The 15,248-nt window shown below is 43.5% G+C and overlaps 1 protein-coding gene across 3 annotated transcripts in view; it reads right to left on the bottom strand.

Annotated features, from left to right (window-relative positions):
* Positions 1 to 234: 234 nt before the first annotated feature.
* dync2i1 (dynein 2 intermediate chain 1) overlaps positions 235 to 15,248 on the bottom strand; it is a 92,446-nt gene continuing 77,432 nt past the window's right edge. For all 3 annotated transcript variants that reach the window (XM_033044600.1, XM_033044605.1, XM_033044613.1), the window contains 5 exons: positions 14,941 to 14,998; positions 12,529 to 12,628; positions 9,810 to 9,941; positions 7,459 to 7,682; positions 235 to 553 (listed from right to left, as the gene is read on the bottom strand). In XM_033044600.1, the coding sequence (XP_032900491.1) occupies positions 382 to 553; positions 7,459 to 7,682; positions 9,810 to 9,941; positions 12,529 to 12,628; positions 14,941 to 14,998 (686 nt within the window). In that variant the 3' untranslated portion in view covers positions 235 to 381. The remainder of the gene's footprint in view (positions 554 to 7,458; positions 7,683 to 9,809; positions 9,942 to 12,528; positions 12,629 to 14,940; positions 14,999 to 15,248) is intronic.

Below are 15,248 nucleotides of genomic sequence, written 5' to 3'. Positions count from 1 at the left end.
GCTCCATATGAATAGATTTCCTCAAATCCACAAGCTATTATCCTGTGAAGTAAGCTTTTGTATGGTACCTTGCAGATCACCATTTGAAAATCCATATTACATTTTAATTCCTTTCATCCCCAAATGTTGATTCAGAACTCAGAATACTGACTCCAAAAACAATCTGGCATATACAATGAACTATAAAATAAAATACTATTTGAATTAGAATGAAAAAATATCATACAAACCAAGTTGTGTTATAAGTTCTTTATAGACTTGTTCAATATTTGCTATAATGAAAATTTATAAATAACTTTTACAAAAATCTATAATAATTTGCACATTTACAAACCGTCTGTGGACATTCTTACAGTTCAATGATATGGTCTGTACACAATTCTACACATTTTTTTGCAAAATATATTGCAAAGTCTCTAGTTCATTGAGATGAGGTTCTGACCACCTCTTCTGTAGGTACTGCATCTCAATTGCTCCAGATTGCTTTGCCAACATCAGGCCTGAAGACAGATTTGGTTTCTCTGGATCACCTAGAATGGCCATGGTTGTAATCCTGTTTGAGTGGGGAGTACGAGTGGGACGAGATAAGAAGAGGAAAATTTGAATATGTAATGGCTATGGCTAATTTTAAGTATAAAGTATACAAGTACCAACAAAACTTTCCAAAATATATGCAGCAAAATACACTGGACATCTAAACATTCTGTCCAGCATGCAGTTAATTTATATTTCACTGCATTATCAATTCAAATAGTACATTTCAGATTCAAAAACATAACATTTGTCCCTTAGCTATTTGTTTTTTAGAGCAAAGTATAAAGGTCAACACAATTTGCATTTTATATGGTGCAAGCGTAGCTTCAACAAGAAAAATGGAAGGCGTCCTCTTTGGGGCCCATGAACTTCATCTACTGGGCACTGTTATACAAGAATGTTGCCCGAACAGTCTGTGAACCATAACATGTGGCCATAGTTTAAAGCCCATAGAACTATGTTTAAAGCCCATAGCGCTGTGGCCAGTAGCGCTATATTTGGAACCCATAGGGCTGCAGCCGACAACGCTCTGTTTAAACTTATGCTTGCCAAGTCTGTAGCGTGTGTGGATTTCCTTTGCGTGCCAAATATGTAGCATGTGTGTATCGCTTTACACGGCAGTCTGCGGCCGGCCCTTGCTAGGATGCAGTCCCCTGCCATTTGGTGCAGTTTGAATATGGGAGCAGCACTATTGGCCAGGACTTACCGGCGGTTATTTCAACGGCTGATTCCTGCCTGTATAAAGGCAGGCGCCGATAAGCCATGAGGTAGTTCATGTACCAGAGCGGTTCACCGACGGGCTGAGTCGCGATCAGCACCGCGGACGGAGGCAGGGAGAGAAAGAGGTGTGCTGCTGTAAAACGGACCCCGCTCATACCAAAACAAGTATCGTTTTTGTTCTCTCTCTTACCAATAAATCTGATTTGTAACTAAACAGACGAGTGAGCATTTTTCTGCTCTACTAGTCAGATCCTTGAACCTGTTCCCTTGTAACTGGCACTCAATGCATCAATTCCACTTTCCTGCTCATTCCCCATAAACCAACGCTTCCTAGTATTCACAAATCTGTGTTTTATCCTCGAACTTGAACAGTCAATAAACACAACTTTCAGAAATTCCCATAGATTTGATCTCATGGAATGACCCCATTCTATTATCTAAATGGTGGCCGACTAGGAAAAGGGGAGATGCAACGAGACCTGGGTGTCATGGTACACCAGTCATTGAAAGTAGGCATGCAGGTGCAGCAGGCAGTGAAGAAAGCGAATGGTATGTTAGCTTTCATAGCAAAAGGATTTGAGTATAGGAGCAGGGAGGTTCTACTGCAGTTGTACAGGGTCTTGGTGAGACCACACCTGGAGTATTGCGTACAGTTTTGGTCTCCAAATCTGAGGAAGGACATTATTGCCCTAGAGGGAGTGCAGAGAAGGTTCACCAGACTGATTCCTGGGATGTCAGGACTGTCTTATGAAGAAAGACTGGATAGACTTTGTTTATACTCTCTAGAATTTAGGAGATTGAGAGGGGATCTTATAGAAACTTACAAAATTCTTAAGGGGTTGGACAGGCTAGATGCAGGAAGATTGCTCCCGATGTTGGGGAAGTCCAGGACAAGGGGTCACAGCTTAAGGATAAGGGGGAAATCCTTTAAAACCGAGATGAGAAGAACTTTTTTCACACAGAGAGTGGTGAATCTCTGGAACTCTCTGCCACAGAGGGTAGTCGAGGCCAGTTCATTGGCTATATTTAAGAGGGAGTTAGATGTGGCCCTTGTGGCTAAGGGGATCAGAGGGTATGGAGAGAAGGCAGGTACGGGATACTGAGTTGGATGATCAGCCATGATCATATTGAATGGCGGTGCAGGCTCGAAGGGCCGAATGGCCTACTCCTGCACCTAATTTCTATGTTTCTATGTTTCTATGACACATTGGTTCACATGTCAATTACCACCAACATTCGCTCTCTCCATTCACAGCACCTTCCAGAGCATTTACAGAAGGTGCAGCAGCCGCCCTACACTTCTCAATACGCAGGGCGTCAACATCACCCTCTCCAGAAGAAACAGTGTTCCATCTGAAATAAGAGCAGGAAATGCTGGAAACACTCAGCAGGTCATGCAGCATCTGTGGAAAGTATTGTCTGTGTTTCACCTGAGAAGTTCAGTAGTTTTTGTTTCAATTTGACCCCTGCCTTGAAAGGAGATAAACACAGATTTGGTCTTCTCCTTGTACAGCACTCGTCGACTCCACATGCCTGGCCCCAAGCTTCCAGTTACCCACCATCAAATCTAGGCCAGATCCCAGAACAATTCCATCATTCTCAATCCCCCTCTTATTCATTTTAGTTTAGTTTAGCCTTGTTTAGTTTACATTTTTATATATTAAAGGAATCAAGGAATTATGAAGTTAAGAGTTAATACAGAAAAACGGTACTAAGATGGGAGATGAGCCATGATCTTAGTTTGGTTTAGTTTAGAGATACAGCCCTTCAGCCCACCGAGATCGCGACAACCAACAATCACCCGTACATTCGTTCCATCCTACACACTGGGGACAATTTAAAGAAGTCAATTAACCTATAAACTTGCTCAACTTTGTAATGTGGGAGGAAACCGGAGCACTAGGAGAAAACCCACGCGGTCACAAGGAGAACGTACAAACACCCTACAGACAGCACCCATGGTCAGGGTTGAACTCAGGTTTCTGGCGCCTTAAGGCAGCAACCTTATCACTGTGCCACCCTTGTCTGTTATCTTTGCTCATTTAATTGCCCATCAACTCTTCCCTGTTTCCCCTGCCATTCACTAACAGCAGAGGCAATTTACGGCAGCCAATTAACCAGCCAGTGTTGGATATGGGTGCCATACAGGATGACAGGGAGAACATACAAATCCCATATGGGCAGCAGTCAAAGTTAGGATCAAACTGGCCCACTGGAACTCTGAGTCACCATTACTTCTGTCTTTTCATCCTTCCTGCTTTCCATCCAAGCACTGACATCTTCCGTCTTTTTCCCTCTCCCTGCATTTTACACGTTATCTTAAACTTGTTCTGCTGGAAGGTTGGAGACACAAGAAACTGCAGATGCTGGAATCACGAGGAAAACACAAAGTGTTGAAGGAACTCAGTGCATCACGCAGCATCTGTGGAGCGAATGAACAGGCGATGCATTGGATCGGGACCCTTCTTCAGACTTCTATCAGTCTGATGGAAGGTTGTCGGCCTGAAACATTTACTCTGTTTCTCTCTGCAAAGATGTTGCCTGGCACACATAGTTCTTCACAATTTTCCATTCTTTGTTCAGATTTCCAGCAGTTTCCGTTGTAACGAACTTTTTACGAAAGCATCAATCTCTTTCTCATATTCCTCAAGCCCTCCCAACATTGTCAAAGGTTATGGGGAGAAGGCAGGAGAATAGGGTTAGGAGGGAGAGATCGATCAGCCATGGTTGAATGATGGAGTAGACTTGATGGGCCGAATGGCCTAATTCTAATCCTATCGCGTATAACCTTATGACCAACATCATAAATTAGAGGAGGGCCATCAGTCTGCAACAAATTTATTATCTTTTGAGATTTTCTTTGAGTCAAGTCAAGAGTTTATTGTCATGTGTCATGTGTCCTAGATAGGACAATGAAATTCTTGCTTTGCTTCAGCACAACAGAATATTGTAAGCATAAATACAGAACAGTTCAGTTCAATTCAATATACACATAAATAAACAGATAAAGTGCAAAGGCCGTTACAGTTCAGAGTCTGTTTGTTGGCGAGTTTAATAGCCCGATGGCTGTGGGGAAGAAGCTGTTCCTGAACCTGGATGCACCAGTATTCAGGCTCCTGTACCTTCTACCCGATGGTTGCGGAGAGATGAGTGCGTGGCCAAGATGGTGTGGGTCCTTGATGATGTTGGTAGCCTTTTTGAGGCAGCGACTGCGATAGATCCCTTCGATGGTGAGGAGGTCAGAGCCGATGATGGACTGGACAGTGGTCGCAACTTTCTGCATTCTTTTCCGCTCCTGGATGCTCGAGTTACCAAACCAAGCCACGATGCAACCAGTCAGCATGCTCTCTACTGTGCACCTGTAGAAGTTTGAGAGAGTTCTCTTTGACATACCAACTCACGTAATCTTCTCAGAAAGTAGAGGCGCTGATGTGCTTTCTTTATAATTGCATCAGTGTGCTGGGACCAGGAAAGATCTTCAGAAATGTGCACGCCCAGGAATTTGAAATTCTTGATCCTTTCCACCGTTGATATAAACGGGATTGTGGGTCCCTATCCTACCCCTTCCAAAGTCCACAATCAGTTCCTTGGTTTTGCTGGTGTTGAGGGCCAGGTTATTGTGCTGGCACAATTTGGTCAATCGGTCGATATCTCTTCTATACTCTGACTCGTCCCCATCAGTGATTCGTCCCACAACAGTGGTGTCGTCGGCGAACTTGATGATGGAGTACGTACTATGTCCGGCTGCGCAGTCATGAGTATAGAGTGAGTAGAGCAGAGGGCTGAGCACGCAGCCTTGAGGTGCTCCCATGCTGATTGTTATCGAGGATGATACATTTCCACCAATACGTACAGACTGTGATCTCTGGATGAGGAGGTCGAGGATCCAATTGCAGAGGGATGCGCAGAGACCCAGATCTGAGAGCTTGGTAACCAGCTTGGAGGGGATCATTGTATTAAATGCCGAGCTGTAGTCAATGAATAACAGCCTGACATAGAGTTTTTGTTGTCCAAGTGGTCCAGAGCAGAGCGGAGAGCCAGTGAGATTGCATCCACCGTTGATCTGTTATGGCGTTAAGCGAACTGCAGTGGGTCGAGATTCTTGTCGAGGTAGGAGTTGATATGCGCCATAATCAACCTCTCAAAGCACTTCATCACCACAGACGTTAGTGCCACTGGTCGATAGTCATTGAGGCACGTCACCTTACTCTTCTTGTATTATTGATGCCCTTTTAAAGCAGGTGGGAACCTCAGACCTCAGAAGTGAGAGGTTGAAAATGTCCATAAAAACTTGGTCCGCACAGGTTTTTAGAACACGACCAGGTGTACCGTCAGGTCCAGGCACTTTCCGAGGGTTCACCCCCCGAAGGATCTTCTGACGTCGTCCTCTGTGACTGTGACTGAAATACCATCACGGCGAATGGGGGCTCGGGAAGACAAATCAGTGTTCTTCCTATCAAAGCGGGCGTAAAACGCATTGAGCTCGTCAGGGAGTGATGCTTTGGCGACATTCAAGCTGCCTCCTGATTTCGCCTTGTAGGAGGTGATTGCGTTCAAGTCCTGCCACAGTTGCCGAACATCCGTTTCATCCTCCAGCTTGGAGTAGAAGTCCCTTTTGGCCTTTATGATGGCCTTACCAAGGCCGTATCTGGACTTCTTGTAGACTGTATCTCCAGACCTGAATGCCCAGGATCTGGACCAGAAGAATGCGGATCCCATGGTTCTTTCAAGGCTTCTGGTTAGGAAACACTTGGAAGGTTTTTGTTGTGATGCAGTCCTCCACACATTTCTTAATGAAGTCTGTGACGACTGTGCCGTATTCATTCAGGTCCGTTGCCGAGTCACTGAACATTGCCCAGTCTACAGACTCCAAGCAGTCCTGGAGTTGTTCCTCTGCCCTCTGCCCTCTGCCCCCCCCCCCCCCCCCCCCCCCCCCTCGACCAGCTCTGTACAGTCCTCACCTCTGGGTGTGCACTCTTCAATTGCTGCCTGTAGGCAGGAAGAAGCAGCACCGCGGTATGGTCGGATTTACCAAAATGGGGGCGACGGTTGCCTTTGATGAAGTCCCCAGCAATGGTGGTAAATGCCTCGGGGTAAGACTTCTGGTGCTTGTTGACCAACGCGTGCAGCTCCTCCTGTGCCAGATGGACATCAGCCAGATGTTCGAGGTGTGGAGAGCAGGAGTTGGATAGGACTGCCACGTCTGAGCAGCACGCAGAGTTGACCATGAGGCAGATGCCCCCTCCTCTCCCTTTCCCAGATGCCAGTGTACGGTCCATGCGATGGATGGAGAAACCTTCAGGCTGGACCGCAGAGTCTGGGGAGCTGGGGTGAGCCATGTCTCTGTGAAACAGAACACAGAGCATTCCCTCAGCTTCCTTTGATAAAGCAGCCTTGCCCTTAAGTCCACTTTATTTTCAAAGGACTGTACATTGACCAGTAGGATGGTAAGGAGAGGGGGTCGAAATCCCCTACGCTTCAGTCTGACCTGAAGTCCTGCCTGTCAGCCACGTTTCCGGACACAATGGAGGCCTCTCCGCTGTTTCCAAGCACTGTACTTACTGCACCTACTGTTTCTGAGAACCTGCGCTGGAACGGGGATTCCCTTGCAGACGGCAGCTTCAGCTCCGTTGCAATCGGGGATTCCCTCACAGTCGGCAGTTCCAGCTCCGTTGCTGCTGTGAGATCCTGCCCCTCGGCTCCGGAGGTCTTCCTGGTGTTTCCAGGTACACTACCTGTGATCCTCAGTCAGGTCGTGTGTTCTCCAGCGATCGAGGGAACGCTTGCAGTCGGGGGCTACCGCAGCTGCGGCAGATCGCGATATCGCTAGTGCCTTCAAGTGCACTAGCAGCTTTCCGTTATGGCGTTGATTTCTGCCGTTTTTCTGATCCAGGTGAGTTGATTGTAGCTGTAAATAATCCTCTTCTGTTGAGCTGCTGGCAAAATGTCGCCACAGGCTCGCGTCATCTTGGGAATGTTTTGCCAACTCCATTCAATCTGCTTATAAAAGACTGGGTTGCAAACTTCAGGGAGTGGAGGCTTGCACCAACCAGGCAGAAAACAAAGTTGAGGCCAATGACCAAATCACCCTTTATCTTATTGAAAGGCAAGGCAAACTTTATGCAACAACAGAATATTTACAGTGCAATGTTTACTAAAAAAATCACAGCAATGGCTTCTCCTTATTAGAATCGTTCTACTCACCTATCGGACTGAAGACTCTCCTCTACAACCGGTTTGGAAACATCTTGCATTAAGTCCCACACATATACATGCGATTCCGCGTCGAGGACAAAAAACATGCCAGGCCGTGTTAATGCCCACAGCACGCTCCGGATTGGACTGCCCTTTGTACTTTCATTCCACTGTAAAATGGGCCACTCATTTGTCACCGAGTGCAGTCTAATCGTTCCATCTGAACACCCAACCTGCAAGACAACATGACAGACACAAGCTTTTAAACAACTAAAACTTTAAATAAAAATCTAAAAAAAAAATGTATTGTCCCTTACTGGGGGGGTTATACTTTTTGCCACATGACTCCATGCTTTTCAAAGAGTTAAAGCGTCAGACTTCACCAAGTTTTGTCAGTGAATCTGGTCTAAATGACAAGCATTGTTATTTGAATGTCGATTAGTTTCTGAATGTCAGAGATATTTAACAACCATTAAAATCAATATTAGCTTTCCCAGCTTGCAAAGAATTATCCTTAGCTTAACGACAAGAGGGACCACAGATGCTGTAAACTGGAATAAAAAGCAGAACACTGGAAGAGCTCAGTGGGTCAAGCAGTGTCTGTGGAGGCAAAAGACGCGTTGATGTTTCGGGAGGAGACACTATGTCGGGATTGAATGAGAAGAAGAAAGATACAGCAATAGATGCAGAGGTGTAGGCACTGCTGGAAACCAGATGAAGAAGGGATAGGACATGTAGAACCTAGAACAGTAGAACAGTAGAATGCAGGAACAGGCTCTTCACCCCACCATATCTATGCCCGAGATTATGCCAGCTGCATGACTGTGCTGTCCTTATATCCTAAGACTGAAAATGCCCACAGTGGACAGGTGCTCCACAAAGTGATAGCCTAGTCTGCACTGACTTGCCAATGTAGGGGAGGTCACTTCATGAGCACAAAATGCCGTAGACCAGGTTGGAAGATGTGTATTTGAACATCTAGAACATCAACTGTACTCTTCTTTCTCTAGGGCAGAAGGGTGGCGCTTCGGTAGAGTTGCTGCCTTACAGCGCTAGAGACCAGTGTTTAATTCTGACTACTGGTGCTTTCTGTATAAAGTTTGTATGTTCTCCCTGTGACCGTGCAAGTTTTCTCTGGCTGCTCCGGTTTCCTCACACACGCCAAAGACGTAAAGGTTTGTAGGTTCATTGGCTTCAGCAAGTTGTAAAATGGTCCCTATTGTGTGTAGGTTAGCGTACAGGGTGACCGCTGGTTGGCACTGACTCGGTTGGCCGAAGGACCTGATTCTGCGCTGTGTCTCGATAGTCTAAAGTCTAAATTACAAGTCATTGATGAGACCACGTGGAGTAGGGTGTGCAGTTCTAGTCGACCAGCTGGAGAAAATATGTCATTAAGGTGGAAAGAGTAGATGTCATTAAGGTGGAAATTCACCAGGATGTTGCCTGGGCTTGTGGGATTGAGTTATAAGGAGAGGTTGGATAGGCTCGGCCATTTTTATTTGCAGCGTAGGAGGCTGAGGAGTGACCTTATTGAGTTGTTATGGATAAAGTGAATGCTCACAATCTTCTTCCCAGATAGAGGATTCTAAAACACGTGGGCATAAGCTTCAGGTGAGAAGGGAGATGTTTAAAAAGGGATGTCCGGGGAAACCTTCCTAATGAGACGGTAGTCCATATCTAGAATGAGCTGCCAGAAGAAACTATAGAGGTACGTACAATTATGACTTTTAATAAACATTTGGACAGCTATATGGTTAGGAAGGGTTTAAGGAGCTATGGCCAAATGCTGGAAATAGGTCTACCACAATATGCCAACTTGGTGGGAATGAACAAGATGGGCCAAAGGGCCCGTTTCCCTGCCATGCAGCGCTATGACTCCATGTCCCTGGGGACCACTCTCTGGTCTGCTCAATCCTCCTCATCCACTCCTCCCATCCCCTCGCACCTTTCCATCCAAGGACGAAGTTTAACAGCTATCACTTTACCACCACCCAGAGACATAAGCAGCCCTTTCAGGCAAGCAGACATTTCAATTTTCCAATTTCATGTAACCCACGCCCCCGGTGTTATCCTCTCCACACACGCACTCACCTGTCCACCGAGTTTTCTTCTTCCTTTGTTTACCTCTCCTTCTCCCCACCCGTGACCATCTTCCTATCATTCCCTCCCCGTCCGGTTCCACACATTACCTACTAGCCTCTGTCCCATCCTCCTTCCCCCAACTGGTTCCATCTGCCCATCATCCCCTCCGCATCTGGTTCCATCGAGGAGAGGGGAAAATAAAAACAATCCTTGGCTGTAAAGTCAAAGACGAATAATGCATTTGATAGATATGAAACCAAGACTGATGGTGTTCTTACCAAGAACAATGTTTTTTCAAAATTACAGAAGTCAATACAAGTGACTTGAATAGGTCTGGCATCACTTGACTGAGGTCTGTACAGTCTAGGAGTTGCTTGCAAGCCATGACGTGTACCGTGGCTCACAAGACCCTGTTAAAAGAATATAAATGATTACATTGACTGTTATAATCAGGAGTGATTTGAACTTTATTTAAACAATTTTATTTGGTAGAACAAAATCTCCCTTCCATGGAATGCCAAAATAGAACTGAAAACATTTCCGGGAGAAAAGGTCAGGGAGGGGACAGGGTGAGCGTGGAGCAAAGATTACATTACTCACTCTACAAAAAGGGAGGCCCATCCATGATTCATGTGGGGTCTACACCAATGCTTCACAATAACACAAGTAAAACTGAGAAGCGTCATTTCACACAACTTCATCCAAAGCACTTTAGTGGTTCGAGAAGGATGCTCAACGTTACTGTCTAAAGTGGAATTATGGCAGGGATTAAAATCCAAACTTCTTTGCGAAAGGGGATATAGGTGAAGCGATGATTATTCCCAAGGACAGCATAAGGAAAGTGGACTAGAGCCAAAATTGAAGGAAGAAGTTGAAACCAGAAAGGTAAAAGAGACATCCAATTATCAAAGGTTATGACCCTTTCCATCTTTTATGGTCGTGGATCTGGCAAAAGATGAAACAAGTCGAGGCTTTGGAGAGTTTACCAGATATATTAGAGATTTGAGTTTAACAGAAGTTTGCCCGTATGCTGCCTTGATTAGAGAGTATTAGCTATCATGACAGATTGGACAAACTTGGATTATTTTCTCTGGAGTGCCAGAGGTTGAGAGGAGACCTTATACAGGGATATAAAAGTATGAGAGGCATAGACAGAACTTTTTTCCCCAGGATGGAAATGTCAAAGACAAGAGGGAATAGCTTTAAGGTCAGAAGGGGAAAGTTTGAAGAAGATTTTCTTTTTACACAGAGAGTGGTAGGTGCCTGGAATGTGCTGCCAGTGTTGGTGGTGGAAGCATGTACAATAAATGTTATTTAAGAGGCTTTTAGTCAGGTACATGGATATGTAGGAAATAGAGTGATATGGATCATGTGCAGGCAGATAAGATTAGTTTAACTTGGTGGCATGTTTGGCATAAACATCATGGGCTGTCGGACCTGTTCCTAAACTGTAATCCTCTGTTTGGATGGCAGATTAGGGCTGTATAAAATAAATTGAGCTGCTGCATTTGAGGAGAAAGAATAAAACCATATAATATCAGAGATTTGAAACAGCAAATGTGAAATCTAAACCAGCATCCATACAAACGAAAAAAGTATTCCAGCTCCAATCTATGATCTCCAACAACAAAAGCCATTCCTTTATAATAGACCTGACTGCAAATATTGGAGAGTTGTATCCTTAATTTCCATTGACATTAGTTTCAATCGGGCTTCTTGCTGCCAGTGTAAAAATGTGATGGGAACAGGTGGTTCTAGCAATAGCCAAAACAAGCATCAATGAATTGAAAAGAAAGCTCTATTTGAAAGCAGAGTCAAGCCCCTGTCCCACTTAGGAAACCTGAACGGAAACCTCTGGAGACCTTGCGCCCCACCCAAGGTTTCTGTGAAATTCCCGGAGGTTTTTGTCACTCTTCCTAATGGTCGAAAGTGGTTTCCGAGTAGTCGAGCTTCTTCTATGATTATTTCAAAAAATTCAAAACCGGCCTCAACTAAAAATAGGTTTCCGTTTTAAAAATCGGTAATTTTTTAGTCGAAGCCGGTTGCGATGCTAGTTGAAGGTGGTTACCGGAGGTTGCAGGTAGTGGAAGGTAAGACCTTTTTTTCACCCAGTTTTATTCCACCAGGTAGGTCTTACCTTCCACTACCTCCAGTCTCCAGAGGTTTCCGTTCAGGTTTCCTAAGTGGGACAGGGGCATCACTAATGCCTTCCAACACTTTCCCAGTGACTAATAAATTGGATATTGGCCAGATTTAATTAGTTCTGATTTTTGGTATCAGAATACATTGGATAACTTCCCATCTTACAGGGTAGGTATTAACACTGTAGCTTGTACTGCTTGTCTATTCAGCTAGATTTGGAGCACAGGTCTCAGGCAATATAGGCATAGTGTTTCTTAGGCTAGTAGCCTTCGTTTCTAGTGCTTTCAATTCCTTCTTTACAAGGCATGAAGTGAGTCAAATGACTGATATCTGTGATCTGCATTGTTAAGGACATTAGGAGGAGGCCAAAATGGGTCATCCACATTCGGCTAAAGGTAGTTGCAAAAGGTGGTTGCCTCATCTTTGCCACTTGTACTGATTTCTGCGATGTTTAATAAGAGAATATACTTACTAGGTAGTTAGTGTCAGGTGTGCCAAGACAAAGTGGAAAAAGTTTGTTTCCTGCACCAGCCTTCCATAAATTGTTTATATATTCACCACCATTCATGGCAGGGTGAGGCAAGTTAAAGTCAAATTGATGAAAAGTTGTTTTTCTTCACAGATGCTGCCAGCCTGTTGTGCAGTTTCTGTTCATAGCATGCTGCTTCTACTATTCAACAAGATTATAATTTTGTACTGTAGATTCATCAGGTTAGCACCTCACTTTGCCTGACATTGCTGGGGCATATTTTAATCTGTTTTAATTTTAACTTGATGGATACCGAATGGAGCATGATAACTATACCTGCGATTCCATGGGTTTTTATTGGTTTTGCAAAACAAAGCATTACTCACAATATCTGTTCCAATAAAGAAATGATTACGATCTGATGGCAGAAACTTGATACTCAGGGTCCGAGGACATCCCAGCTGCATCAGATTTTTTGGGAAAAAGCTGATCGAAACCAAAAGAAAAAATAGAAAGACCAATAAAATTGGCAAGTGAAAATTGTGGTGTGTGTGAAACAACAGAAACATTACATTTTGTGCCAGTTAGGTTCCTTATTAACCAAATGGTACAAAGACTGTCATCAAAATGCCATAATATGACGCTAAATAACTAAATGATCTAAATCCAAACAGCTAAAAGTGTGGGTATGTAATCATTTTTAAATCAATGCACTTGAGACACAAATTCTCAAACTGGCATTCACAAAATGCCAATACTTCTCTCGCACAATCTGTTGCAATGATCAGCTTCATTTCTTTTCAATCTAAGCAAGTAAAAGTACCTTATTTTGTCTACTTTCCACATCAAAATGGGAAACAAATAATCAATAAAAAATGGATGCAGGACTAGATGACAATGTGGTTAAGAAAAATATATTAAAACAACCTACAATGGATAAGCAAGAAGCTTTCAATAGATAAGGGGAATTCAGCAGATACGAAGACTGGATAACCATTGAAATTAAGCAGATGATAAATCACTAGTAGAAACACCAAACAAAATGTTAAGAACAGCAAAAGATTATTCATCTGTACATGTAGTAAGCAGTTGGTGAAATGTATTGATTGGTTCAATTAAAAGTTATTTCAAGAAGCCAATAGCATAGAATAATGTGTTACTAGATAATTATCTTCCATCTGTCTTTGCTCAGCAAACTAAAACCTGCTTTAGAAATGATGTAGGAATAAGACACTATTAACATAACAAAGGAAATATTGGCAAAAAGGACCCAGGATCTTAAATAAAGTCTGTTACCTCAGACAATTTGCTTAAAAGGCAAAGTATTTGTAATTAAAAAACTTCAAGTTAAGGATAATAAAAAACTTATGTCACAGGAGTAATTTGAATCAGCAAGTCATCTATGCCAGCTCTATATTAGAGTAATATTTAAATCAGTCCAATTTAGCATTCCATATTATGGTTGCAATGCAAAAATAAAAACGGCATTTTAACTAAATGGTTGGGAAATGACAGAGATGCAGAGGGCTCCCAGAGTCTGAGTGCTTGATTCAGGTACAGCAAGTAAACAAGTAAGCTCACATATGTAGACGCAGAGGACTGCAGTTGCTGGTTTACAAAAAACATCACCTCCTTTCCTGTCCCCTCTTCCCTCTGCCCCATCTGGATATGCACCCATTCTTCCCACAATTCTGCCCGACTTTCCTCTTCCCCCTGACCCTTTCCACCTTTCTCCCTTCCTCTGGCTTCACATTTCACACCTCTTCCCTCCTTATCTCACAACCTTTTGGTTCTTCATCTCCAGGCCTTTGACTAACCATCCACCCATCAAACCACCCTCATCTGCAGCCACTGTTAATGATGCTCACCCCTGACGGGTCACCCCTATCAACAGTATCCAAAAGGGCATAGGTGTTTTGAAAGGGAATGGCCACAGAGGGTCCCCTGTACTCTCTGCCTACTCCCTTTCCTCGAGGTCATCCATCTACTTTAATGAAAGATTCCCAACCTGTCTTTTTAGGAAAAACACTCCATGATTCTCTGAACTGTATGCAACTAAATAGTTTGAAGAAGGGTCTCGACCGGAAACGTCACCTATTCCTTTTCTCAAGAAATGCTGTCAGACCTGCTGAGTTACTCCAGCTATTTGTGTCATTCTTTGGTTTAAATCAGCAACTGCAGTTTCTTCCTACACAAAATAATACCTTTCTCTAAAATAGAGAAAAAAAATGTACTTGTGTCTTATACAAGAGCAGTAACACTTTCCTATTTTTCTATCCAATCCCCTTGAAATAAGGGCCAAATAATGAGGTTTCCTTATTTGTTATATCAAGTTCCTTACAAGGTTTTATATCACAGAGATGGCGGATGCCTTGAATGTGCTGCCAGGGGTGGTGGTAAAAGCAGATACAATGACAGTGTTTAAGAGGCTTTCAGGAAGGCACATGGATATGGAGGGAATGAAGGGATATATTGTACATCACATGCAGGCAGAGGAGATTAGTTTAACTTGCCATTAGGTTCGGTACAGACATAATCAGCCAGAGGGCTTGTTCCTGTAAGGTTCCATGTTCTAACTATCTTCTACACTTCTGCAATAGATTTTGTTTATCGTGCAATAAGATCTCCAAATCTGTTTCGTCTACAGCTTTCTGCAATCACAGAAGCTTCTGAGTGGTCTACATTTGACCTCAGCACCCCTCAATGGGTCTTTGGCCCACATCATGGTAGAACACACAAAATAAATCACTAGCATTTGCACAATTAGAACACCTTAACATTGTACTGCACAGTTTTACCTGGTTACATCAATAGAAGAGCTGTGGATCAACTTCATCTTTCCACCAGGAATCAGTCCTGAAATGAAATAGAATATATGAATTTAACACACATCTCTAATTTTAGTACAATTATAATGAAGCCATAACCAGCCAATAGCTCAAGATTTTCCATGAGAACTTCGATGAAACCCCAATTTATTTTCTTCATCATCAGTGAATCCCTTAAATTCTTCTGATTTCTCCGCCTTACTGGATGAAGGAAACAGATGTAATCTTTCATTTTCCATCTCTCCCACCTACTTTCTAGATTGAGCTGAAGATTTTTA

This window comes from Amblyraja radiata, chromosome 2, assembly GCF_010909765.2.
Source record: "Amblyraja radiata isolate CabotCenter1 chromosome 2, sAmbRad1.1.pri, whole genome shotgun sequence".
Taxonomy (NCBI): Eukaryota; Metazoa; Chordata; class Chondrichthyes; order Rajiformes; family Rajidae; genus Amblyraja; species Amblyraja radiata.
The sequence above is the reverse complement of the archived record's forward strand: the minus strand, read 5'-3'. Positions and strand labels throughout refer to the sequence as shown.